This window comes from Theropithecus gelada, chromosome 8 (assembly GCF_003255815.1).
Source record: "Theropithecus gelada isolate Dixy chromosome 8, Tgel_1.0, whole genome shotgun sequence".
NCBI classification, from domain to species: domain Eukaryota; kingdom Metazoa; phylum Chordata; class Mammalia; order Primates; family Cercopithecidae; genus Theropithecus; species Theropithecus gelada.
The window spans coordinates 36,557,284-36,583,152 of NC_037676.1; the positions used below are offsets into that span (position 1 = coordinate 36,557,284).

Consider the following 25,869-nt stretch of genomic DNA (forward strand, 5'->3'; position numbering starts at 1 on the left):
AGTAAATGAGTTGTTACAGGCAAGGTGCTCAATACAGTGTCTAGCAGGCTAAGTGTTCAATAGATGTTATTATTATCCTGGGAGGAGCACTCACTCTGCTAACCACAATTGGCTGATAACAAGGGTTTGACACCTCCCAGCAACATTAGCGACTTAAAAGAGGAATCTCTAAGAAACTCGAAGGCCCAAAGGAACAAAGCAGTCAGGGGTGACTGCCCAGGGCTAGGGTTGGCGTATCAGGGCAGGTCAGGCTAAGGAAGGAGAACTTCAAAAGCACACCTACTCCATCTCCCTGGCCTAGCTCCCCAGGGGCTGATAGGAGATAAACCAAACCACTCTCTTCAAAGCAGCTGCTCAAGGACCCGGATCAAACGCACAGGCTTGGAGATAAGCTTCAGTCCGCACTTCCTTTTGTCCCTTCCTCCCCACCACATCTCTAGAGGAAATTCTTAGGTGAGGAAAAGGAGTTCATTCTTCCTTCTTTTATCAAAAGGAGTCAGCTCTCTGTCCACACAACAACGGGTGGCAGAAGGCAATAGACCAAGAACCGGGGAAGGGACTGAGAAGGCCTCATTCTGTCCCCACTCTGCCAGTCTTCTGCTGTATGTGACTTTGGACTCTCCCTTACACTCTCTGAGCCCATTTCCTCATCTGTCAAAAAAGGATAATAACACCTGTCCAAAGGAAAGAAAATTGCTGTGAGATGCTGGACCCAAAAATGCGTTTGGGGCCAGGCACAGTGGTTCAGGCCTGTAATCCCAGCACTTTGGGAGGCCAAGGCAGGAGGATCACCTAAGGTCAAGAGTTTGAGACCAGCCCGGCCAACGTGGGGAAACCCTGTTTCTACTAAAAATACAAAAATTAGCTGGGCATGAGGGTGGGCACCTGTAATCCCAGCTACTTGGGAGGTTGAAACAGGAGGAGAACAGCTTGAACCCAGGAGGCGGAGGTTGCAGTGAGCCAAGATCATGCCACTGCCCTCCAGCCTGGGCAACAGAGAAAGACTGTCTCACAAAAAAAAAAAAAAAAAATGCATTTGGGAAAAGATACTGTAACATGTTTATACATCAACATTTTGAAAAATACAATCATCCATCTTAAATCTTTTGGGAATACAGTGAGGTTTGATATAAATAAATAGCCCTACTTTTGTAAAATTCTTCATTCATCAGAAACATTCACTGGGTACTAACTGCACTGAGACTGCCTGGATTTGACACTCCAGGCTCACCTCCTACCAGCTTGGGCCTTGGGCAAGTTACTTAACCTTTCTGTGCCTGTGAAATGGCAGTAACCATAGGACCCATCTCCTAAGGTTTCTGCAAGGATTAAATGAGAGAATGCATGCAAAGTGCTTAGAACAGCATTTGGCACTCAACATTGGCTACTGTGGTGATGGTGAACCGCTCTGTTAGGCAATAAGTACACAAAGAGGATGAAGAAAACAAGAAGCATTCACAGTCCAGTGGGAGATCAGACAAAGAAGCAAATAGTGGCAGATGCCATGTGATAGGTGTAATAATAGAACATAATACCAACTGTGAGAATGTGGAAGAGGGAGCCTCTTGAGTCATCGGTGGGGCGGGTTTCCTGCAGGGCTGGCTGTCCTGGTCTTAGCCTGCTTGCTCCCACTGTTCCGTGGTGCCCCTCTCGTGCCCCAGGCTGTGTCTGAAGTCGGGGGATGGGGCAGACAGAGGAAGCGCCTTCAAGTGCCCTGAGTGCAGTGTGCTAAATCAGGGCTCCCGGCCAAAGCAGTAATTGCCAGCCGCTGAAAGATATTAAGCGCCAGGGAGGAAAACCAAGTTCTCGATGAGGCAGACTTTTCAGAGTTCTTACAGCTTGTAAAAAAAAAAAAAAAAAAATTTTTAAATGTAAATAGTTACCCAGTGAGATATTATTTTGTGTTGTTGCCATTAGGGTTTGAGTGTTATGAAGAGAGAGGAGAGAGAGGCGATCATTCAGGCAATTCTGCCTCAGCAAGGACTGAAAACTACACATTAACCCCACACAACAAATCTACTCCCTCTAGGACTTAACCTGAATAGAGCATTTTTTCCTGGGTGGTGAATTTTATGTAAATTGAAGGAGTGAAAAAAAATCTATACATATTCACAGTTTCCTAAAGGATTTTCTTGATGGTTTCTAGGGAGGGGTGGGCTTTTTAAATTTTTATTATTTTTTTTTTAACACACATTGTGGGCCGGGCGCGGTGGCTCATGCCTGTAATGCCAGCACTTTGGGAGGCTGAGGCCAGCAGATCACTTGAGGTCAGGAGTTCGAGACCAGCCTGGTCAACAGCGTGAAATCCCATCTCTACTAAAAATACAAAAGTATTAGCCGGGCATGATGGTGCATGCCTGTGATCTCAGCTACTTGGGAGGCTGAGGCAGGAGAATTGCTTGAACCCAGCAGGCGGAGGTTGCAGTGAGCCGAGATCACGCCACTACACTCCAGCCTGGGCAACAGAGCAAGGCTCCGTCTCAAAAAAAAAAAAGAAAGAAAGAAAGAAAGAAAGAAAGAAAGAAAGAAAGAAAGAAAAAGACACATTAGACTGGAGGCTGGGGAGGGGTTACTTTCATTTCTGTAGAATTCAGAGACAATCTGTGCTTTTCTGCTTGGGTTCTCAGTGCTAAATCTGGTGCTGATGTGGCTGCTCCCCAGAGCAATTGCTCCTCAGACTGCAATCAGTTGCAGCCATCATTTACCTTCAACTTCCTTTGTGCCAAGCATGAAACAGGTGACATGTGTTGTCTGCTTCTGGTCTCCCAACTCTGAAGTGGCCACGCTTCCATTTTACCCTGGAGGAAACCAAAGCTTAGGGAGGCTCACTGGCCCGGGGTCCCCACAGCAGCCTGGCTCTGGGTCTGACTCCCTTCAGCTTTAACTGGGAATGATAGCAACACCTGATGTTTATTAAGCGCCTGACATACGGAACTGTCATTCTTCACCACAGTGTCATAGGGGCACTCTCAGGCAGCCCTCTCCCCTGTCCCATTTTAATGGTGGTCGCTCATTCCTAGGGCCATTTGAGAAGGGCCTGGATAGAGGAAGGCCCCTGAGCCGTGCATCTGCCACTTTTTTGCAGGGGGAGAACCTGTGCCATATGTCCTGCACAGGGATGTCTTACTCGGGCCTTCCAACCACACGCCCCTCAATAAACACAGCCCATCTGAATACTGAGCCACATTCCCTCCCAGGTGACAAGCCATTCCTCTGAAAACTACACTTGCCTTCAGGCCCCAAGGGCCCCATTTAGTGCTCTGTATAGGTTAGCATTTCAGCTAAGTGAATGGTGAATCCCGATTGTAATAATCATCTAGTAGTGTTTTAATTAGGCCTCTGGCCTGGCTACGCATGGTTTTTCATTTTTCCTCCTACGAAGTTTGGATGAATCCAGCCAAAGAAACCCTGCTACCCTGACCAGCAGCTCAAAGTGTGTCCCTCCTGCCTTGCATGTTTTCGGAGGTGTGTCCTACCCACTTCCCAGGAGGTGGGAGCAGGCCAATGTTGTGTGCCCCTGTCAGTAATTACCACTGGGGGCTCAGGGAGTGAGGTGTTCTTAACAGGACAGTATAGATTTGCCTAGGCAAATTCCCCATCACAGCCGGCCAGCCTGTCCTTACCTCCTCTTCTCTCCCTTTCTTTCCTTCATTCACTACCTTTTTCCTTCTCTTTTACTCTCCAAACAGAGAGTGAATATTCTATTGTCCTCTCCCTTCTCCCCGCTCTCCTTTCAGCTGCCTCCTACTCCCTCTGTGTTTTTCAAATTCCCAAATACTTCTTCCCTCTCCCCTCCCCTTTTCCTCCTGATTTATTTCCCATTAATCATTTCTAACACACATCTGCTCAGGCCCTAGAAGGATCCCTTGGCTCCCTCTCACAGCTGGGCTGGTTACAATAATCAGGGGGTCTTTCATCTTTCACAGCCTCCTAGGTCTCCCCTCTACCAGCTCCTCCTCCTCTGCATTCCCGCAAAGACCAGCCTCTCTGCACCCTGGCTTCCTTCTGCCCTTCTGGCTAAGCACAACAGACTCCCCAAGGCCAAATGGCTTGTGGGTGAACGCAGCCCTGCAGTGGACTTTTACAGGTGGTGTTGGCAGTGATGGCAATGGCTGCGCACAGAAGTCGGCATGAGAACCCTGCCACGATCAAATAAATGAGATCACCCCCTCCCTTTTCATTCCCGCACCCCTCTTGCTGCAATGTGGGATCCATCTCCCAGTAAGAGTACCCCTTGCCATTCGGTGTAACATGATTTTACCAAGATTAAAATTGGGGAACATGTAATTACAGCTTGTGTAATTTCTAAGCATTCTATTTGTGCTGCCCAAAAAACAGTAGGGATCCAGGGAGCGTGCTTAGTTTCGGGTATGACTGATACTGCCTGGAAGTGGAGTCTGCTGTCTTCTCTACTGGGCAAGATACAGGATCGTGATAGCTATTTCCTTCTGTTTGAAGAGCTCCTTTGAAATCACCTCTCCCCATCTTGGGTTCTCAGGTCGTCTCAAGGCGTCGGTCAGCGCGGCAGAGTCGGGAATCTGCCATCCTAGAGCAATACGCCCTGAGTGACAGGCCTGACAACGGGAGTGATGAATTGGGACTGGAAAAGTGGTGCTGGGAGCCAGGCAGTGACACCAGCGCGCCTCCACTGGCCGCCGAGCGCATGGAGAAGTGGGCTCCCCAGAGGCCCGCGCCCTGAGGACCAACTTCGCCTCGGGAAAAGCGGCCGATCCGGAACTTGGATGTCAGGACTATGACTACGTAAAATCTCTGCCCAAGGCAAAGCTAGCAATGCACACTTTATCAGAAAGGCACAGGGAGTCGGGAAGGGTATTGTTATTTTTAATTAAAAGTTTTTATCCCGAAATTTCCCTGGGGAAAGCTAGTGCTTTTTCCCCGGAGTGAGAAGGATTGGGAGGGGGCGGAGGAGTTGTGCCGCCGAGCAGCGGTTACAGAGAGATCCCCCCGTCCAGGGACACCCGCCTCGCCCGTGATCTCGGTCCCTCCTCGTAGCAGCTGGGCGCGGTACAGTGAGGAACTTTACGACCCTCAGCAGGACACGGTGAGAAGCCTGAAACACACCAGACACCGAGCCTCTAACGCAGGGTGCAGGCACAGCGCGCATAGCCTGGGGTCCCATGCTTGGTCGCCGACCATGTCACTCCAGAAGGGAGACAAACTTGCAGGCTTCAGAGAGGACGGGCTGAAAGTAGTTGAAGCTGCCTACGCCGCGTCCCGAGAACAGTGGGTGCCTCCGAGGCTCGGGCGCTTCCAAGTGAACACACCAAGGGGAGGCCAAGTAGGGGAAGGAAAGCGGGGCCGAGGAGGGCCCGAGCAGCTCCGTAGAAGGACCCGGGCTCCCGAGGCGAGGCTCGCCCCCAGGCGGCCTCTGGGAGAGGCTTGGACTCCAGCGCCCCGGAGCCAGCGCCGTGCGATCCCTCCCACCCCCTACCCCACCTCAGACACACACGGCTGGCGGGGTGACAGCCCCCGCCAGCATCACCCGCTCCCCCCTCCACCCAGTGGTGAGAAGGGAGAGAGGAGAGAGAACGGCCGGAAAGGAGGACGGGGCACAGAGCTCAGGATCCCGGAGAAGTCCCGTCCCAGGAGGGACCCCAGGGCGAGGAAGGCCCAGTCGGGGGGAGGGGAGGAACCCTGGGAGCGGCCGAGGCCGAGGCGGCGGCGCCGCGCGGCGCGGCCCCTTTAAGGCTCTCCCCGCCCACCGACGGAGCCGGCCTCCGCCTGCAGCTCTCTCCGCCCTGGGGTCCCGGCGAGAGCTGCGATTGGGCGGGCGCGGCGATCCCTTTGAAGTGTGGCTGCCGATCGCGGCTATTTGACGTGCGGCTCGCGGAAGGCGAAGGTTTTTGTGTTACTAGCCCGGGCCAGCGGCGGTGGCTGCGGCGGCGGCGTCGGTGGAGGAGGGGAGGCGGCGAGGAGGCGCAGCGCCCGCTGCACCGCGATCGACGCTGCGGAGCGAGCCCACCCGCCCCGGGAGCTCGCCTCCCCGGTGCTCCCCCGCCCTCCCCGCCCCCCCAGCGGCGCTGCCTCCTCCAAATGAGCGATTCGCCCGCTGGATCTAACCCAAGGACACCCGAAAGCAGCGGCAGCGGCAGCGGCGGCGGCGGGAAGAGGCCGGCGGTGCCGGCAGCGGTGTCCCTCTTGCCACCGGCGGACCCCCTGCGCCAGGCGAACCGGCTCCCGATCAGGGTCCTGAAGATGCTGAGCGCTCACACCGGTCACCTCCTGCACCCGGAGTACCTGCAGCCGCTGTCCTCCACTCCCGTCAGCCCCATTGAGGTCAGTCCCCGGCCGCTGCCCCCCGGCGCCGGCCCCATTCCTCCCACCGCGGCCAGGACCCTGACCCAGCTCCCTGCGCCCCGGGGCCCGATGCGACGCCCAAGTCTTGTCACGCCGACGGGCTGAGTGATGAGGGGCAGAAAACCGAGGGATCAGAGCCCACCAGGGCCTCCCCAGGCTTCCCCGTGGAAGGATCTCCTTCCACGCTCGCCCTTAGGTGCTCCGTGTTTTCTCTCGGATTGGATTTGCTCCTGGAGTCCCCTCTGGGTCCTTTACTTTTCCTCTGATCCCCAGTTTCCAGCCAGGAGGTGATCTCTGCTGGGCCTTCCCCGCCCCCCACGCCGGGCTGTTTTCTTTGAAGCCCTGGCTGCCCGGGTCCCACTCCGCCTCTATCCCAGCCAGTGAGGGTGCACGGCGCCCGGGCGCTCCCGATCCCGGGTCTTTCTTCCTGCCTCTTCCCTGGGTGCCCTCCCCGGGAGGGAGGTGCTACGGAGAGGGCGCCAACTGCAGCCCCTCCTTTAGAATCCGCGCTCCCGGCTCCTACCCCGCTGCGCCATTGCCAGAAACCCGTCCCAAGCGAAGTTCCCCCAAACTAAAGGAATAAGTTTTTTTCTTGGGCCTGGAGGAGGGGGACATTAGAGGGAAGTGGCGAGTCACAGCCCCGACTCCAGAGACGTCACCTTCTCCGGCAGGGGTCCTGGGTGAACCCCTTCCGCAGGGCCTGCGGCGCACCCCGGGACCCAGCGGCAGTGTGGGCGCAGTTCCGCCAGATGCCGCACCCGGCCCGGCCCTCGCTCGCAGACCCTCTCCCCAGGCCCGCCCCGCCCCGTGGCGCCGCCGCCCGGCGCCCCCGCTCGCCCCGCAGGCCTCTGGGTCTCACTCCTTCTCCCTCCCCCTGCTGCTGTCTCCCACAGCTGGACGCCAAGAAGAGTCCCTTGGCGCTGCTGGCCCAGACCTGCTCGCAGATCGGCAAGCCGGACCCGCCGCCCTCCTCCAAGCTCAACTCGGTGGCGGCGGCGGCGGCCAACGGGCTGGGAGCGGAGAAGGACCCCGGCCGCTCAGCCCCGGGCGCCGCCTCTGCAGCCGCGGCCCTGAAGCAGCTGGGGGACTCCCCGGCCGAGGACAAGTCCAGCTTCAAGCCCTACTCCAAGGGCTCCGGCGGCGGCGACTCCCGCAAAGATAGCGGCTCCTCCTCGGTGTCTTCCACCTCCTCCTCGTCCTCCTCGTCCCCGGGAGACAAGGCGGGCTTCAGGGTCCCCAGCGCCGCCTGCCCACCCTTTCCCCCGCATGGAGCGCCGGTCTCCGCGTCCTCGTCCTCGTCGTCGCCCGGCGGCTCCCGCGGCGGCTCCCCGCACCACTCTGACTGCAAGAACGGCGGCGGGGTTGGCGGCGGGGAGCTGGACAAGAAAGACCAGGAGCCCAAGCCCAGCCCGGAGCCGGCAGCCATGAGCCGCGGCAGCGGTGGGGAGCCCGGGGCGCACGGTGGCGCTGAGTCCGGGGCCTCGGGGCGCAAGTCCGAGCCGCCCTCGGCGCTGGTGGGGGCCGGCCACGTGGCGCCGGTGTCTCCCTACAAGCCGGGCCATTCGGTGTTCCCGCTGCCACCTTCCAGCATTGGCTACCACGGCTCCATTGTGGGTGCCTACGCCGGCTACCCGTCTCAGTTCGTGCCTGGCCTGGATCCTAGCAAGTCTGGCCTCGTGGGAGGCCAGCTGTCTGGGGGCCTAGGCCTGCCGCCGGGCAAGCCCCCCAGCTCCAGCCCGCTCACCGGGGCCTCCCCGCCCTCCTTCCTGCAGGGATTATGCCGCGACCCCTATTGCCTGGGAGGTTACCACGGCGCCTCGCACCTCGGCGGCTCCAGCTGCTCCACCTGCAGTGCGCACGACCCAGCCGGGCCCAGCCTGAAGGCGGGGGGCTACCCGTTGGTGTACCCCGGGCACCCGCTGCAGCCCGCCGCGCTGTCGTCCAGCGCCGCCCAGGCCGCGCTCCCCGGCCACCCTCTCTACACCTACGGCTTCATGCTGCAGAACGAACCGCTGCCGCACAGCTGCAACTGGGTGGCGGCCAGCGGGCCGTGCGACAAGCGCTTCGCCACCTCGGAGGAGCTGCTCAGCCACCTACGGACCCACACGGCCCTGCCGGGAGCCGAGAAACTTCTGGCCGCCTACCCCGGGGCCTCGGGCCTGGGCAGCGCCGCCGCCGCCGCTGCCGCCGCCGCCTCCTGCCATCTGCACCTCCCCCCGCCGGCCGCCCCCGGCAGCCCCGGGTCGCTGTCCTTGCGGAGTCCACACACTTTGGGGCTAAGCCGGTACCACCCCTATGGCAAGAGCCACTTATCCACAGCGGGGGGCCTGGCCGTGCCGTCCCTCCCCACAGCCGGACCCTACTACTCGCCATACGCGCTGTATGGACAGAGACTAGCTTCAGCCTCGGCGCTGGGATACCAGTAACTACAGCTCTTTCCTCCACCCCAGCCCCCTCACCCTCCTCCCTCTCCCTCCCCTCTCCCCACCTGCCGTCGCCGCTGCAACCTCCACTACTGCTTGACCCTGCCGGGATTCCCCACCCAACCCTTCCCCACCGGACTGTGTATTTATTTACTATAATGTTAGCTTACAAGCTGGGAATATAAGTGCATTAACGGCCCACATGAGTCAGTGGTATGCAAAAAGTCTGTGTTCCCCCAAATAATAATATTAATCCCACAAATAACGACATGATCCCCGCCCCTCTTCCTTTCTGTTATTTTCTTTTTCTTAGATGTAAGTTTTACATTTTTTATTCCTTTTCTTCTTTTTTTGGTTTTTGATTGGTTTGGTTTTAGGGAGAGGAGGGAGAGTTGGGGTCTTTGGGTTCTTCTAGACGTTTTGTTTTCCCTTCCTGGGGAGTTTCTTGCATGAGTCTTAACTTAAAACTACGTTTCCCCCTTCTCTTTTTCCCTCTTCCCCCTTCATTCCCTCTTGTTTCCTTCCATTTGAGGTTCTGTTTTTGTTTTTCTGTTGTTTTGTTTTGTTTTGTTTCCTTTGTTGTACAAGTAACAGAGAGGAGATTTTTTTTGTAACTCATTTTGGGGGTGGAGGGAGCCACCTGGGTGGCAGGGGCCCTGGAGCTCTATTGACCTAGTACACTGCTCCGGGACTCCTCCCCCGCCACCCTCCACGCATAGGGTCCTTGGTCTGGATCCTGCCCCCCAAACGTAGGGCCTTGCTCCCCTACCTTGCTCTGAGCACGGAGAGTCCTGACCACCAGCAGGCTCGCCCCCAGAGAGGCCCAAGTGGTCTCACAGAGCCTTGCCGTCTACCGTCACCTTCCAGACTCCCGCCCCTAACACCCAGTGGCCACAGTGCGCCTGTCGGGGCACCTGGAGCGCTCACCTGGTTGAATTCAAAGTCCCAGAAGGCCCTGCTGGCGTGAAGCCGGCCCCTTACATTTTGCGAAGTGCTTTATAGTCCTTGTTTTTCTCTCCCTCGTGGGGGCAACGACCCCACCCCTGGCGGTAGGGGTGGGGTGGGTGACTCTCGCTAGATCCCTCCAAAGCAGACCGGTGGCGATGTCAGCGGACGTCACGAGCTCGTTAGCTGCGTTCGGGGAAGCTTGGGGCATCAGGGAGCGCTCGAATCACGGCAGCCCCCGCCCTCTCCTAGGCCCGGCCCGGCAGAGCACCCCAGAGTAGACCCCGCAGCGACTGGGGTCTTCTGCCCACTCCTCCCTCCTTCTGGTCTGATGCGGCAGCGCGGGGGCTGCGGGGCCTGTTTGAGACGAACAGAGCTCTCCCTTGGTAAGACTTATTTTGTTAATAAATGGAATACTTGGCTATATTCACACCGTGGTGTGCTTCTGTCTTGCCTCGCCCACACTCTTACTTCCAGACACCTAAGCAGATGCCCTTTTTTTATTCTTGTTTAAAACGCCTTATGGTTTCCTTCTGTGATTTCCGTTCAAGGACGAGTTTAATGCCTTTCCTCAAGAAATGGCGGAGAAAAAACAAAACTTCTGCCAACGCATTACAAATAACATAAAACCACCTTTTAATTTTTTTCCCCCAGTTGGTTATGTAGCTCCTAGCCTCACTTCAAAGGCCTTGACATTTCCTGGGGCCAGGGTGGAGGGCGTGTGTAAAAGTGGATTTTCCTCTGGGCCCAGATGCGAGGTGCTAAGGGGGCTAAGAAGGGACCCCAGGACCCCAGCGCCAAGGGCTCCGGCAGAAACTCCCGCAGCGCAGTCCTGGAGCCTGGCGGCCTGGCAGGCAGAGACGACATGCCTTTGGCGCCACCTGGTGGCAGGAAGATGAGCAACATGCCTCGGAGAGAAGCCGCAGCCGGCACCAGCCCCGACGGCACCTTGGTTCTTCCATCCTATGAACGCGGAGGATTCCTACCTGCTGTTTCTGCGGGGCATTTCCTCTCTCCTGACCGCAGGGTAAAGGCATCTGTTGAGAGGGTTGCTTCTCAAGGCTTGGGGTCTCCCTTCAGCCATCGCTGGGTTGTCGATCTGGGTCATCTGTGCCCCGGAAACTTTTCGAAGCGGGGTTTGGGTTTTGCTAAGAAGATGCCACTTTTCGAAACGGGGTTTGGGTTTTGCTGAGAAGATGCCACGATGATTCAGGACCTTGAAGCCACTCTCAGTCCGGAGGAGTCGGGCCCCTGGGACTGACTCGTCCTTTTTCTTGAGTTCGCACGACTGACACTGGCCTCTGCATCCTCCGGCAAGAAAGGGTGGGTGCTGTTTACCCACGTGTTGGCCAGGATGCCTGCCCCCTATGCCAAAGACAGGCCCTGCGCGAGTGTCCAAGGTGGGAGGAGAGAAGGGACAGCTCCGGCAGGCCGAGCCACGTGCAGCCCAATGCAGACTCGCTGCCCTACCCCCAGCAGCGAGAGTGGGGTACGCCCGCCAAGGCCCGGCCGCTCAGGCTCCGGCTGCCCGACGCCAAGACTCTGCTCCATCCAGCCCCGGGGCGCACACACCTTGCGCATGGGCCTGGGCGCGCAGGGTCACTTGGACGCGCTGCAAAACCGCCTCCTGCGCCTCTTCCTGGCCATGCTCCTCGTGGGATCTGCCTTTGGGGTTGTGCCGTTTGCTTTTTCTGTAAGGATGCGACTTGGGAGTTCGTGCTCCGAAAGGTGCATGCTTTTGAATGTCTGTGGCCCAAGGTCAAGTGCGGAGCGTAGGGTGGGGCCGCTTTCTCTACGCTGTTTTTGGTTGTCCACAAACTCGACGACAGACCGGGCGGGGTGTGGGGGCGGAGGGGAATCTGGCAAAAGGAAAGGGATCCTGGGCTGCTCCTACCACTGGGCCCTGGGAAACCCGAATTAGAGAAAGTGCCCTGAGACCAGATCAGAGTCTTCCTGGGAAACCAGGATTATCCAGTTTCTCGGGATTCAATCTGGCCCGAATCTTTAAAAGAACTAAATGTAGCAACTCGTGGCCTTATTGTTTTTCTGTTGTTTTGTTCGTTATTCTTTGTCATCTTCCCTTCCTCTGAAGGCCCCTCTTTCCTTCAGAGACCCACCCCCTCACCATGCTTTTTAATGCCTGCTAAAAATGATGGAAATTGCTCCCTCTGTAGGGCGACTTAAACTTTTCTTTCTTACACTTCAAGTCTTCAGACCTCCCTATCTAAAAACCAAAGGGCTCCTCTTGTTGGGAGGAAGGAAGGAAGGGATGTAGTATCTCCCCCAACCAGCAAATTCCTTATACCAAAAGAAACTGTTCTAAAAGGTGTTTGGCTTATACCATAGGTGTGAGAATGCAATTAGAGAACTCCTTAGACTACAGAGTTTCCTCCATAAAATTATTGGTGGCCTTTGGTGACTGGGAAGTTCACTGCTGAGCCTGGTTGGAATAGGCTGCCCCCAACTACCATTGTGGCCACAAAAGGCAGGTCATGTAGTCTGGAGTGTCCAGTTCTACTCTGAGAAGACGGCTCTCTCCACCTAAGAAATGTGACAATTTTAATAAGCTGATGAAAAGTTTGTTACTTTCAATAGCTTAATTCCCATTAAACAAAGTTGCCATCTTAATGGAGGTGGTGCTCCCCTATCCAGTGCTTATTTGCACAATTAATACCTCCAGCAACCCTTTATTTGAGGGTTACCTCCACCTTCCATTTCTCCACCTCCTTCTCTTCCCAGCCCTCCTCCGCCTCTTTCTCCTAATCTCTCCCAGGCGCCAGAAATGGGGCCCGTGTTCCCAAAGCACCAGGAAGGGTGGAAGCCACAGGGCTGGAACTTGAGACACTGGACGTTCCTGGCTCCAGGTCCTATTTTCACACCTCTTGCCTGGTTATTTTTGTGGCCTTGTGGCAGCCATGGGAGGAAGGGAGGAGAAGAAAGGGGAAAGACTCACCCTCAGATATAGGCTGGACTCAAACAAAACGTGTGGTGTTAAGTTTTTAACTTCCCAACTGTACACCCACAAACCCATCTCCTAAGAAATTCACAGCCCAAGTGGGAGGTGTGGGGCCCTTCCCCATCTTTCTGCAGCCATAATTGCTCTGCCCTACCTAGCATACCGTGATTGTATCTCTGGGTATATGAACTAACTCGCTCCTGATGTATGTCTGGGTTACGGTGGAATTCATCTTACAATAATCCTGTGGCTCTACACTTTATTAATCATTCTGTAGGGGAAGCTGCACTCCAGTTTTCTGTTTGATTTGATTTCATTCATCCTGTCTTTTTGCAAAATAGATGGTTGAGTGCATCCGATAATGTATGGTTTAATTTGGAGCACTATGGGTTTGAATTACCATTTTCATAATGTGCTGTGCATTAATGTGTTACATCATTTATAAAGAGGAATGTGCCGGGTTTCAAACTTTCTCCTGAAAGCCAAAGTCACCTAAAGGAAACAAAGCCAAATCACATCAACCCATCTTCTTACCTCCCTGCCAGAGAGCCTCCTGCCTCCCCAACCCCAGTTCAATCTGCCAAAGCTCATAAAACCCAACATGAAGGCTTTGTATTCACAGAATGCAGGTGGGTGTCGAGGTTTGGGGGGAACTTTGCACATGGCTGCCCAGGAGCCGTCAATGGCAGTACAAAGCTCCCCCTCATTATTGCATAACAACAGCTTTGCAGCCAACCCGATTTTCATTTTTTTTTTCAGAGACCTCCAGTGGATGGCTCTTCGTCGACCCTAATCCCAGCACTCCCTCCCCAATGGCTGTAATAACACCAGCTGTCTGTTACTCAAACTCTGACTGAGGAGGAAAAAGCACTGATTATCCAAATACAGTCATTAAAGGGGAAATGTGTTTTTAGGACTGTCAGAGTGATTAATGAGGGCTAGCCGTCTTTGCAAATGCACTTGTTTAGTCTAACTGGCAGCTTCTATTTTCCTATTGATTTATTGCAGCCGTTGCCGGGCCTTGGTGTGTGCGAAGTCAGGGCACTTCACAACTGCGCCCTGTTTAAACAGGAAAAGCATGCACCATTTTGTCCAGGAGGGAGGGAACAGCCTAAAGTCTCTCCCTTCAGTTCAGTCTCCAGTGGCCCAGACCAACAAAGAAGACATTAAAAACCTGCAGCCCGGAGAGGGAAGGAAACTACTTCTCCTGGGTCATCCCCGGTCACTTGGTTCCAAGGTCAGTGGAGACACACCATGGTCCCTGGACAAAGCCCGCCCTATTGTGACACTCAGCATGCCCACATTTTCTCCGACAGTCCCCCCAAACCAGCTGTCAGCCCCTGAGTCCAAGTTCAGGAAAGGCCCCCAGCAGAGGGAAAGGCAGAAGAGGGAAATGCTGACGCTAGGTAAGGGGAAAAACATAAGCAGAGCCACCCCTGGAGTCCAGGGTAAGGCAAAGGGGTCATTGCAGTAAATTGATAGACCAACAGCTGGTTTCCACCTTTACAAAGAGAAGAAGGTGGAGTGACCTCTATTGCAGAGAGTGATACCGACTTCTTTCCACTTGTACATTTCATGTTTTGACAAAAGATGTAGCTAATGACCAAAATTGAGAAATGGCAGCTTGAAAATAGAGTCCTAACTATTTGAGGATTTCACTTTCAGGTGGCCATCATCAAAGCAAACAGAATTTACAGAATTCCTGTTAGGTGCCCAGCACAATGCCGGATACCGTAAGATGCAGAAGAAAACTCAGACAAACTTCCTGCCCCATTGAGCTGGAGGAGACAAGATGCACCCGTGAGACAGGGAGCAAGATTGCATTATACATAACTGCATTTCTGCTGATCTGAGAAAGTGCTAAATCATTCTGTGCAGACAGCGGAGAAGAGGATAGGATATAATAAGGTGCTAATTGTGCAGATCAGATGGTCGTGCCAGCCACAGGAGCTGGAGAAAGGAGAGCTCACTGGGGCTGATATAGGGAACCTGGGCCTCCCCAATTCCTCCTAAGCCCGTGCTCTTTTGAAGATGGGTGAGGTTCTCATTCTATAGTGATGAGAAGGTTGAGCCCCCGAGTCAGTAATTTCCATTTCTAGAGCAGATCAAGGAACAGACTTAATTAAGGCTATATAAACACATCTGAATTTTCTTCTACCCACTCTCTCCCTAATCAGCTTATTCCTTCCCAACAGCATTCCCGGCATGGAAATGGTTGATATGTCTTCCTAAATGAAAAATACCTTTCCAGGTTTTCCTGGGATAGTGGCATATCACCAGCATTATTAACACTTCCTAAAACAGAAAAAGCTGCTAGCAGATCTAGATTACATATGAACTGGGTTGCCTTTTTCTTAAGAGAATATAATTTGAACCTGTTGGCTGAGAGAAGAGGAAGAGACTATGTGTGTGTGTGTATATATATATATATGTATCTTTTTTTTTTCCAAGACAGAGTCTTGCTCTGTTGCCCAGGCTGTAGTGCAGTGGTGCAATCTCTGCTCACTGCAGTCTCCGCCTCCCAGGTTCAAGCAATTCTCCTGCCTCAGCCTCCCGAGTAGCTGGGATTACAGGTGCACATCACCACTCCTGGCTAATTTTTGTATTTTTAGTAGAGACAAGGTTTCACCATGTTGGCCAGGCTGGTCTCAAACTCCTGACCTCATGATCTGCCCACCTCGGCCTCCCAAAGTGCTGGGATTACAGGCGTGAACCACTGTGCCCGCCTGGAAGTGACCATATTTTATGAACTTCAAAATGGAGACAAATGGTATACGTGTACTTTGATGAGCTTTTTTTTTTTTTTTGAGAGGAGTCTCGCTCTGCCACCCAGGCTGGAGTGCAGTGGCCGAATCTCAGCTCACTGCAAGCTCCGCCTCCCAGGTTCACGCCATTCTCCTGCCTCAGCCTCCCGAGTAGCTGGGACTACAGGCGCCGCCACCTCGCCCGGCTAGTTTTTTGTATTTTTTAGTAGAGACGGGGTTTCACCGTGTTAGCCAGGATGGTCTCGATCTCCTGACCTCGTGATCCGCCCGTCTCGGCCTCCCAAAGTGCTGGGATTACAGGCTTGAGCCACCGCACCCGGCCAACTTTGATGAGCTTTAGGGCTCTCCTGGAAAGTCCAGAACATCTAGTCACTATGCACGTAGTAGAAAGGGCATTGAAATGATCAGAGAACCTAGATTTTGTTCTGGTTTCAAAACCTAATTGTCGTGTTTCTTTGAAGAAGTCACTTAGTCTCTCTGAACCTATTTTCCCATTTCTGAAATCAAGTCGTTGGGTCCTATAATCTTTAAGGCCTTTCTAACTGGAAGAGTCTATGATCTTCTAAAATGTTGGAAAAGTGAAGCATTATGATGGTGAGAGTTGCTTAGGACGCTCTGTCTTTGACCCTCATCAAATGCAACTCTAAATTTCCTATCAGAACAGCAAACAGGGAAGACCCAGGAAAAGAAGGCTCATGATTTCACCTCAGCAATGAGTGGGTAGGGGGTGTATATATATACAAAGAGAGAGAGAGAGAGAGAGAGAGAGAGACATGGTCTCACTCTGTTGCCCAGGCTGGAGTGCAGTGGCTCAATCTCAGCTCACTGCAACCTCCACCCTGGGGCTCAAGCAATCCTCCTGTGTCAGCCTCTGAGTAGCTAGAACTACAGGTGCATACCACCATGCCTGGCTAATTTTTTGTTGTTGTTGTAATTTTTGTAGAGACAGTGTTTCGCCCTGTTGTCCAGGCTAACCTTGAACTCCTGAGCTCAAACAATCTGCCCGCATCAGCCTCCCAAAGTGGTGGGATTACAGGCATGAGCCACCATGCCCAGCCAGAATACAAGAAGAATATTGCAATGTGGATTTTTTCACCCAGAGAACTGACTCCAACAAAGTGAATTATTAAATTTTTATTTAATTTGATGCAATGCTGTGTATAGGGTGATGTAGGGATTTCAGAGACTATGTCAGGATGCTTAAGTGGGTTAGGAATTATTTAAAATAATTTTGAGACTGCTGTGAGGTTAAATCAAGGTCTACAAAAAGAATCAGATTTTTCATAGCCTACAGCCAGTAGCTTTTGAAAAATGGGGGAGAAGGAAGGAAGGAAGGAAGGAAGGAAGGAAGGAAGGAAGGAAGGAAGGAAGGAAGGAAGGAAGGAAGGAAGGAAGGAAGGAAGGAAGGAAGACAAGAAAGCAGGAAAACAAGAAAAAAGAAATGGAAAGCAAACAAAAATTATACCACAGTTGGGGAACTTCTGCTCTGAATGGGCAGTGGGTATCTCCACAGCTCTTTGAAACACAAAATAAAATGACTCTTCTGGAGTTCCAATCAGAGCCAAATTGTAGAATGAAAACAGCAATTTGGAGAATTCCCTTGCATGTCCCTTATCCTGTTTGCTCTCCTGGGTGTGTGTATGTGCATGCATGGTGTGAGCTGTAATGTGGGCTTGTAGTCAGTTCACACGGGAATCAGTGTAGCTGTGCTCTTCCTGCTTCAAACATGGGCACCACAAAAATACAGAAAGGATAGGTCAGGCCCACCCTAGGGCATCTCAGGAAGCATCATTTTGTGTGTACCATGGCACAGTTAAATATACGAATATATACTGGACATTTAATTCTTACAACAAACCTTCAGTTTCTCTTTATATGAAAACTAAAATTTACAGAGGTTAAGTAAATTGCCCAAGCCTGGGCGCAGTGTCTCACGCCTGTAATCCCAGTACTTTGGGAGAACGAGGCAGGCGGATCACCTGAGGTCAGGAGTTCGAGACCAGCTTGGCCAATGTGTTGAAACGCTGTCTCTACTAAAAACACAAAAATTAGCCGGGCGTAGTGGCACACGCCTGTAATCCCAGCTACTCAGGAGGCTGAGGCAGGAGAATCACTTGAACCAAGGAGGCAGAGGTTGCAGTTAGCCGAGATTGCGCCACTGCACTCCAGCCTGGGTGACAGAACAAGACTCTGTCTCAAAAAAAAAAAATGCCCAAGATCTCACAGTTAAAGAGCATGAAGCCAGGATTGTAATATGGTTCTGACTCTAAAACTCTTTACACTTAGCCAAGCAGCTTCAGACTTTGTATGTTGGTGGGCCTGGATGCTATGGATAGATGGAATAAGGGGGCCTGCCCCTGGAAAGTTCTGGCTGTGCCTGTGTGTGTTGGGACAAGTTGACTATGTACAATTCAAAAGAAATTGGTCGTTTCCCAAACAAGAGCTGAAATGCTGGTCAGTGCAGCGGGTTTGACTCATTCAGTAAACATTTACAGAGCACCCACTACCTACTAAGTATTTTGGTCTGCTCTGGGAATTCAAAAGATGGAGGAGATACTGGCCTTGCCACAAGGAGTTTACAGTCAAATGGGAGATAGGTGTATAAACTAAGATATCACATTATATCCTAGCCCACACTGGCCAGGCACATTGGCTCACACCTGTAATCCCAACACTTTGGGAGACTGAGGTGGATGAATCACTTGAGGCCAGGAGTTTGAGACCAGCCTGAAAAACATGCCAAAACCCCATTTCTACAAAAAAATGCAAAATTAGAGAGGCTTGGTGGTACTCGCCTGTGGTCGCAGCTACTCAAGTGGGAGAATCACCTGAGCCCAGGGAGGTCAAGGCTGTAGTTTGCCATGATTGTGCCACTGCACTCCAGCCTGGGCAACAGAGCAAGACCCTGTCTCTAAAAAAAAAAAAGAGAGAGAGAGATAATGTGCTAAGGACTCTATTAATGCCATTGCAGTAATCAGGAGTATAGGCTAGGTTATACGGTGGTAACAAATTAACATACAAAGTTCAGTGACTTAACACAAAAAAGGCCTCTTTGTTTTTTGTTTTTGTTTTTTCATTTACACTGTGTATCCATTGTGGATTGACAGGGACCTCTATCAGTCAGGGTTCAACCAGAGAAGCAGAAGCAGTAATATATGGAGACATTTATTTCAAGGTGTTTGCTTAGGCAATCGCAGCTAGCTAAGTGAGTTGGAAATCTATAGGGCAGGCAGACAGGAAGGGAAGATCACAAGCCAGCATCACAAGACACCCTGATGGCTTGAGTCATGTGGAGTCTCTTAGAGCAAGGAAGGCCTAAGCCCCCTTTTAAAGGACTTGCTTCATTAGGTCAGGCCCACCCTAGATCATTTCTCTTTTGATCAACTTAAAGTCAACTGATTAGGGACTTCAATCACATTTGCAAAATTCCTTCACAGAAGCACCCGGATTCTCGTTTGATTTGGTAACTGGGGACTGGAGTTCAGCCTAACCAAACTGACGCATCAGAAAGCATCAACTGTGTCACATAATTAATCAGGCCCACTGACTGGCAGAGGAACACCCACAGAGGAAGAGCCAGAGCGTCTCACACGAACAATTACATGTTGCAGGCCAAAAATGACATATGTCACCTCTGCTCATAATCTTCTAGCCAGCACTGGTCCCACAGCCCTTCTTAACTGCAGGGGTGGCACATTGCTTCTCCCCAGTGCCCAGAGGAGGAGGTGAGTCCACCCCAGCTGTTGTCTCAGAAGCTTCGATACTGCCCTGTCTGTGGACATTTTACTCTCCTCCACTCTCCTTCCCAGACCTTACCAAACAGAAGCCCCTTCCAAACCCACTAAGCCCTACCTACCTGGAGAAAACTTAAAAGCTTACATCTGAAATTGCAGGAAACACAAGTGCATCTGAGGATGGAATGCCCTAGCCAGACGAGGCTGGCTCCACTAAGGTTAGGACAGAAGGCTCAGGCCTGTGAGACCCTGAAGTTCACAGATATTTGTGACCTTCTGCATACTCTGTAGTACTGAGACCTCCACCTGGTGGCCTGCAAAGGACCACCTATTTGAGCATGGAGGCAGCATATTGACAAGCCCTCCTAACGAGAAGGATAGGCACCTTTGATGTACCGGACTCTAACATCTTGCATCTGTGAAACTTACAAAAAGCAGAGGATTGATACAAAGTGATAATGATCCATGGTCACAGACAAACAAGAGCTGTCAATATAATGCTGCTGTAAGTTCAAATGAAGAAGTCTGAGCATCGCAGACCAGATATGAGCCTTTTTCTTTCTCTAACATTTATTGAGCACTTGCTGTGTGCCAGGCACTGTGCTGAGCACTTTGCATAGAAGCTTTCCTTGAATCCTGGCAGCAACTCTCTGCAGCAAGTCTATTGTTGGATGTATCTTGCCTAAGGCCACAAAACCAGTAAGCAGTAGAGGCAAGATGCCTCCTAAGGCTATCTGGTTATAAAAACCTGTCTACCTGTGGCCAGGGCCACGCTCCACATACTATTGTGCAGGCGATGCCCCACAGGACAGCATCTGGCTAAGGGAACAATTGGGGGCTCCACAGACACTGGGCCTGGGACTGCATGAGCCTGGGAGGGGGCCTTCTTCTAAATCTTCCAAAGGTGCCACGTGGCTGGGGGTAAGATAGGGGGAGCCCCGCTAACCTCTGGCCCTCTCTTCTAAAGACCATAGATCAGAAAGGAGCCCTTCAATCCCCTGATTGCAGGCTCACCTCCTGATGGTCACAGTTGAGCCTTACATTGAGTATATACTTGTGGAATGCTAATTGTCAATCAAGAGCAGTTCTAAAGAACCTATTATATGTGCTAAATGCTATTGGAGGACGGGAGATACACAGGACATGCCTCAAACATCAAACTGTTTATAATCAATGGAGAAACCCGTACAAGCTCATACTAGTTATGCAAAGTAAAGTACAATCACAAGTGACGGGGACCCACAAAAATTATAAGGTGTTCAGAGCACCCTTGGAGCTGGAAGGGCTCATCATTCACTCAGCCTCAGAGGAGAAAGGAGAGGCCTTCGAGACCAGCGGGGCAGCCAGAGCCAGGCCCAAGGCGGGAGAGTGCAAGCTGTATTGGGGGACACCTCTCCCACTCATACAAACCAGCTTCTGTGTGCAGAGAGCACAAAGGTGCCCTAAGCATAACTTAAGGAATTCAGGTCTTCAGGGCCACATGCAGAGGTGCAGCCACCCAGCAACCTGGCCAAAGAAGGGGCAACAGCCTCACTGCAGAGAAGGGGCACAATTCAGAGCCTGCCACAGAGAAAAGTAAGGCTCTCTGCACAGGTAGCATGGGGCCTGCAATTGAAACCTGTGTCATGCTTGCTGGTCCGACTCCCCTAGTCCCGGCCACTCACCGTGGGCTCCCCTGTCCCCAGGGCCCACACTCCTGGCTCTGTGACTCCTTCAGGGCACACAGCACAGAGCGGAGGTCTCAGGAGGCTCATGATGGTCACACTAACAGGTGGGGCCTTCGCTCCCATCCCCTCTTGATACTCACCTGCTACGCCTGACCCCGCTCCTTTCTTTGAAAGTATTGGAGAAGAAAATGATCTTAGACAGAATCTTTCTTGGCACCTCTTGCCCCTCACCATAATCTTCCCCTTCCTGCCCCTTCCCCAATGCCATTCTTCCCCCAACACACACACACACACACAGACACACACACACACGTTCCCTCTCACTCTCACCTCCCTTCCCTCCCCCACCCCTTCCCCTCCATTTGTTTCAATGAACAGCCCCTTTTATCTATTCTGTAGGTACAAATGAAGCTGTCAAATTTGATCAGGCGCTTGATATGACAGGCTGTGGGAGTCAGGACCCCTTGAACAGAGTGGGCCTTGTCTGTCACAGTCCGCCTGACACTTCCCATAATGCCCAGACTGATGAGATTCTGAGTAGGGCCCAGCACATTTTCAACTCTATTTTGGGTGAAAACCCTTCTTGAAAGATCTTGAAAGGAGCTGGCAGTTCAGCCGCCCGGATGATTAATGAGGGTTGGCTCTGCGGGATGGATTTCTCCTGGTGCCAACAGCCAGCCTCCAAACAGGCTAGAACGTGTTGCCGTGGACTTCCCCAGCGCTTCCCCACATGGTGACACCCCCCAGAAAACTTTTCCCATTCCCCAGGCCGCCCCTCACCTCCTCCACAGCCCCTCTGGCTGTGCATCTCCCACGGCCCTCTCTCGTGTTTCTGAAGTGGAGCAGCCTTTGCATATGGAAAAAGTTAAGCATCACGGCTGAGTGAGGCCTGGCTAAATGAGCCAGGCCTGCCAGAAATCTGTGCAGAGTGGCAGGGCGCTGAGGGAGAAGGAACAGAAGGGGACAGTGACCCAGGCTCTCCTTCAGTGTACGTCCCATGCCCTGATGGTCAGGGACAAGCCTCTCTGCTTTCTCTCTATGCAACTCAGGAGCTAGGGACAGAAACCATGGAGTGTCTAAGGCCCCAAAGGGATACAGCATCAAAATCCCTGTTTTTCACTTACCCCACAGTATTTCTCAAGGAGACACTCTTGATATTTGGGCAAGACACTTCTTTATTGAGCAGGACCCTTCTGTGCAGGGTAGAAGGTTTAGCATCCTTAGTCTCAAGACACCAATTTCTTGTAATGCCTCTCAACCATGAGGACCATCAGAATAATCCAGACACCCTTGGCGGTGGTACCAGCCTGGGTTGAGAGTCACTATTAGGGTGAAGAGCCTCCCTCGCCCCCACGTACCTTGAGAGCTACGCCCACTTCTGTGTCTCCTTCCACTCTCATTTACACCCCTCAAGCCCACTCAGCAGGGAGAGCACTTTGAAAGAGGGGTAAGGAGATGAGGGTGTTCTCCCATGCACCCCTTCTTTTTGAGGCCATCTAGCTGTGTCACCCAGGCTGCAATGCAGCAGCCCAATCTCAGCTCACTGCAGCCAACACCTCCCGGGTTCAAGCAATTCTCCTGCCTCAGCCTCCCAAGTAGCTGGGATTACAGGCATGCGCCACTATGCCTGGCTAATTTTTGTATTTTTAGTAGAGACGGGATTTCACCATGTTGGCCAGGCTGGTCTCGAGCTCAAATGATTTACCCGCCTCAGCCTCCCAAAGTGCTGGGATTACAGGCATGAGCCACCGCGCCCAACTCTCCCAAGCACTCTTAATGCTAACTTTCCATCTTTGCTGGTGCCTTAAACCACCCCTGCTCTAGACTCTGTTCCCCCACCTGCTTCTGTTTCCCTGTTTTCCCAGCAGCCAGCAGCTCATTCATACTTAGGGAAAAGCATGGTGCCCACAACTTCTTTGGGGTTTCAAGCTCAGAAACCTTTGGGAACAGGTGGGTGGAGGGCAAGTGGGGTTCAGAACTTGCTGTTTCTTTTTGGAACATTCATAGATTTCTTTTTCAAGCCCAGGGTACCTCTGTCAGAGGAGAAGCTGGGTCCCTGTTACAGGGTTGTCACCCACATGGCCAGGCCATGAGGGAGGCTTCCCAAGAGCCTATGCTCCTCACTCCCCATTTTTTTCTCTCCCTCTCCCTTATGGAAAAGGAGAGAAAGAAAGAAAAAAGAAAGAAAGATGGCCAGGTGTAGTGGTTCATACATGTAATCCCAGTACTTTGGGAGGCCAAGGAGAGAGGATTGCTTGAGGTCAGGAGTTCAAGGCCAGCCTGGACAATATAGAAAGACCACATCTCTAGAAAAAAATGTTTTTGTTATCTGAGTGTGGTAGCATGCACCTGTAGTCTCAGCTAATCCGGAGGCTTATGCAAGAGGATCACTTGAGCCCAGGACATCAAGGCTGCAGTGAGCTATGATTGCATCACTGTACTCCAGCCTGGGTGACAGAGCAAGACCCTGTTTCAGTTTTTTAAAAAGGAAGGAAGGTCAGGCATGGTGGCTCACACCTGTAATCTCAGCACTTTGGGAGGCCTAGGCGGGCGGATCACAAGGTCAGGAGATCAAGACCATCCTGGCTAACACAGTGAAACCCCGTCTCTAATAAAAATACAAAAAAAAAAAAAAAATAGCCAGGTGAGGTGGCGGGCGCCCATAGTCCCAGCTACTCGGGAGGCTGAGGCAGAAGAATGGCATGAACTCGGGAGGTGGAGTTTGCAGTGAGCCGAGATCACGCCACTGCACTCCAGCCTGGGCAACAGAATGAGACTCCATCTCATTTAAAAAAAAAAAAAAAAAGGAATGCAGGAAGAAGAGAGAGAGATGGAAAGGTAGAGAAAGGGAGAAATTCTATGGTTTCCCCACCCCAAGCTATGGATAGATGCCCAACCAGCTCTGAGATCATCCAGCCCACAGATGGACCCAAGACCACCCATTCATTTGTTCAGTACCATTTACTGAGCATCTACTACACGCCAGGCACTGGGCTAGATTCTGGGGCTATAATAGTGAGAGAAAAGACATGCAGCTCCTGCCTTTATGGAGCTTACAGACTAATAAGGAGACAAAAGTAAACAAATCAATATACAATTATAAGTTGTAGTAGAGACAAAGAAAAAGTACAAAGTGTTGTGTAGTGCACACAGAGAGGGTACAACAAGGGACCCCTCCTGATTAAGGTCAGGAAGAGTCTCTTTAGGAATGCGGCATTGAAGCTGAGGTCTGATGGGTGAGTGCGGTAAGGCAGGTACAGAGAGAAGAGTGTGTCAAGCTGGGGAAGGCCGCACATGAACCCCAGGCAGATTCCCCTGTCGTGAAGGTGATTTCCCTTTTAGCTGTGCCTTCATGGAAGAACAAAATTCAGTAACTCAGCAAAGCCCAGGAGGAACCAGAAGAGGGAAGAGCTGGGAGTGGGAAAGGAAGCCAAGGGTGGTCCAGGTTGCCAGGCGCAATGGCTCACGCCTATAATTCCAACACTTTAGGAGACCAAGGTGGGCTGATCACTTGAGGTCAGGAGTTTGAGACCAGCCTAGACAACATGGTAAAACTCCATCTCTACTAAAAATACAAAAATTAGCTGGGCATAGTGGCGTGCACCTATAGTCCTAGCAACTCAGGAGTCTGAGGTGAAAGAATCGCTTGAACCCTGGAGGCAGAGGTTGCAGTGAGCTGAGATCGTGCCACTGCACTCCAGCCTGGGTGACAGAGTGAGACTCCATCTCAAAAAAAAACAAAAAAAAACCGGGGTGGTCAAGGCATGGCATCTGAGCACCAAGGCAAGGGAGTGGGGGAACAGAGACTGAGTCTGTACAGGATGGGATCTCTCAGTGAGTTTCAGGGCAGCCCCAGGAAAGAGCCTGAACTTGTCCAACTCCTACAGCTGTGGTGTAGACAGTTGCTCATGGAGACAAAAATTCAAATAATCGTCACACAAATCAGTTTATAAGTACAAGGTTCTTGCTGGGAGTGTGAAGCTGGAGAGCAACTCAAGCCTTCTCTCTTCCAGAAAGACAGTGTTTCATGAAATATACAAGAGCGTGTTTCTTACTTTTGGAGGTGCATAGGCCTTCACCGGCTCCGCATTGTCTAACAGGGCCAAATTTTTCACCTAGTACTTGAGTCCTCTCCAGATGTCCCCGACGTATCTTTCCACTGCCCCTACCAGAACACATGACAAGAGCCAAGCGCAACTACTCACTGTTTCCTGGACACTGAGCTCTGGCAGTGAGTTGCTCCTTCTTCCTCAGCTCCCCTCCTCACATAGTCACAGCTCTCATTTTTACCCTGAGAAGTCACAGTTTCTCCTTGCTTTGTATATCCCGAACTCCTTATCTCCCTGACAGTTCTTCTCTTTGGGAGTGCCTCTACTCTCCCTCCACTGGGCCATATGTTACTTAAAGGCAAGAAAGTCATTTTATTCCTCTGTGTGTCCTCTGTGCCTGGGACGGTGCCAGTCATGCGGTGGGGCCTCTACAAATGCTTGCAGTGTTCCATTCATTGAAAACCACTAAAGGGCTAAAACCTGTGTCAATGCCTTTGCACTGAACTCATCAGGTGGGTGAGGGAAGAGACCTGGGGGGTGAAACTCAAAGGGGAAACAATAGAAACTGTAATCAGAGGCTGGGCACCGTGGCTCACACCTGTAATCCCAGCATTTTGGGAGGCTGAGGCGGGCGGATCACCTCAGGTCAGGAGGTCAGGACCAACCTGACCAACATGGTGAAACCCCGTCTCCACTAAAAATACAAAAGTTAGCCAGGCCTGATGGTTGGCACCTGTAATCCCAGCTACTCCGGAGGCTGAGGCAGAATTGCTTGAGCCCAGGAGGCGGAGGTTGCAGTGAGCCAAGAATGCGCCTCTGCACTCCCACCTGGGTGACAAGAGCATCTTGTGGGAGTCGTCCCATAGAAAGAAAAGAAGAAAAAGAAGGAAAAGAAGGCAGGGAGGAAGGGAGGGAGAGAGAGAGAAACAGAGAAAGAAAGAGAGGAAGGAAGGAAGGAAGGAAGAAAGGAAGGAAGGAAGGAAGGAAGGAAGGAAGGAAGGAAGGAAGGAAG

The 25,869-nt window shown here is 52.2% G+C and overlaps 1 protein-coding gene across 1 annotated transcript; it reads left to right on the forward strand.

Annotated features, from left to right (window-relative positions):
- Window positions 1–5,834: 5,834 nt before the first annotated feature.
- On the forward strand, window positions 5,835–10,118 carry ZNF703 (zinc finger protein 703). Its single transcript, XM_025395234.1, has 2 exons — window positions 5,835–6,297; window positions 7,212–10,118. The coding sequence occupies exons 1-2, from the start codon at window positions 6,055–6,057 to the stop codon at window positions 8,742–8,744; spliced, it is 1,776 nt and encodes a 591-aa protein (XP_025251019.1). The 5' UTR covers window positions 5,835–6,054; the 3' UTR covers window positions 8,745–10,118.
- The last annotated feature ends 15,751 nt before the right edge of the window (window positions 10,119–25,869 follow it).

Bases quoted from the DNA above. Each gene is read 5' to 3' on its own strand.
- ZNF703 (XM_025395234.1), top strand. From the start codon at position 6,055: ATGAGCGATTCGCCCGCTGGATCTAACCCAAGGACACCCGAAAGCAGC. The intron at 6,298-7,211 runs GTCAGTCCCCGG...TGTCTCCCACAG, and splicing joins CTCCCGTCAGCCCCATTGAG to CTGGACGCCAAGAAGAGTCC.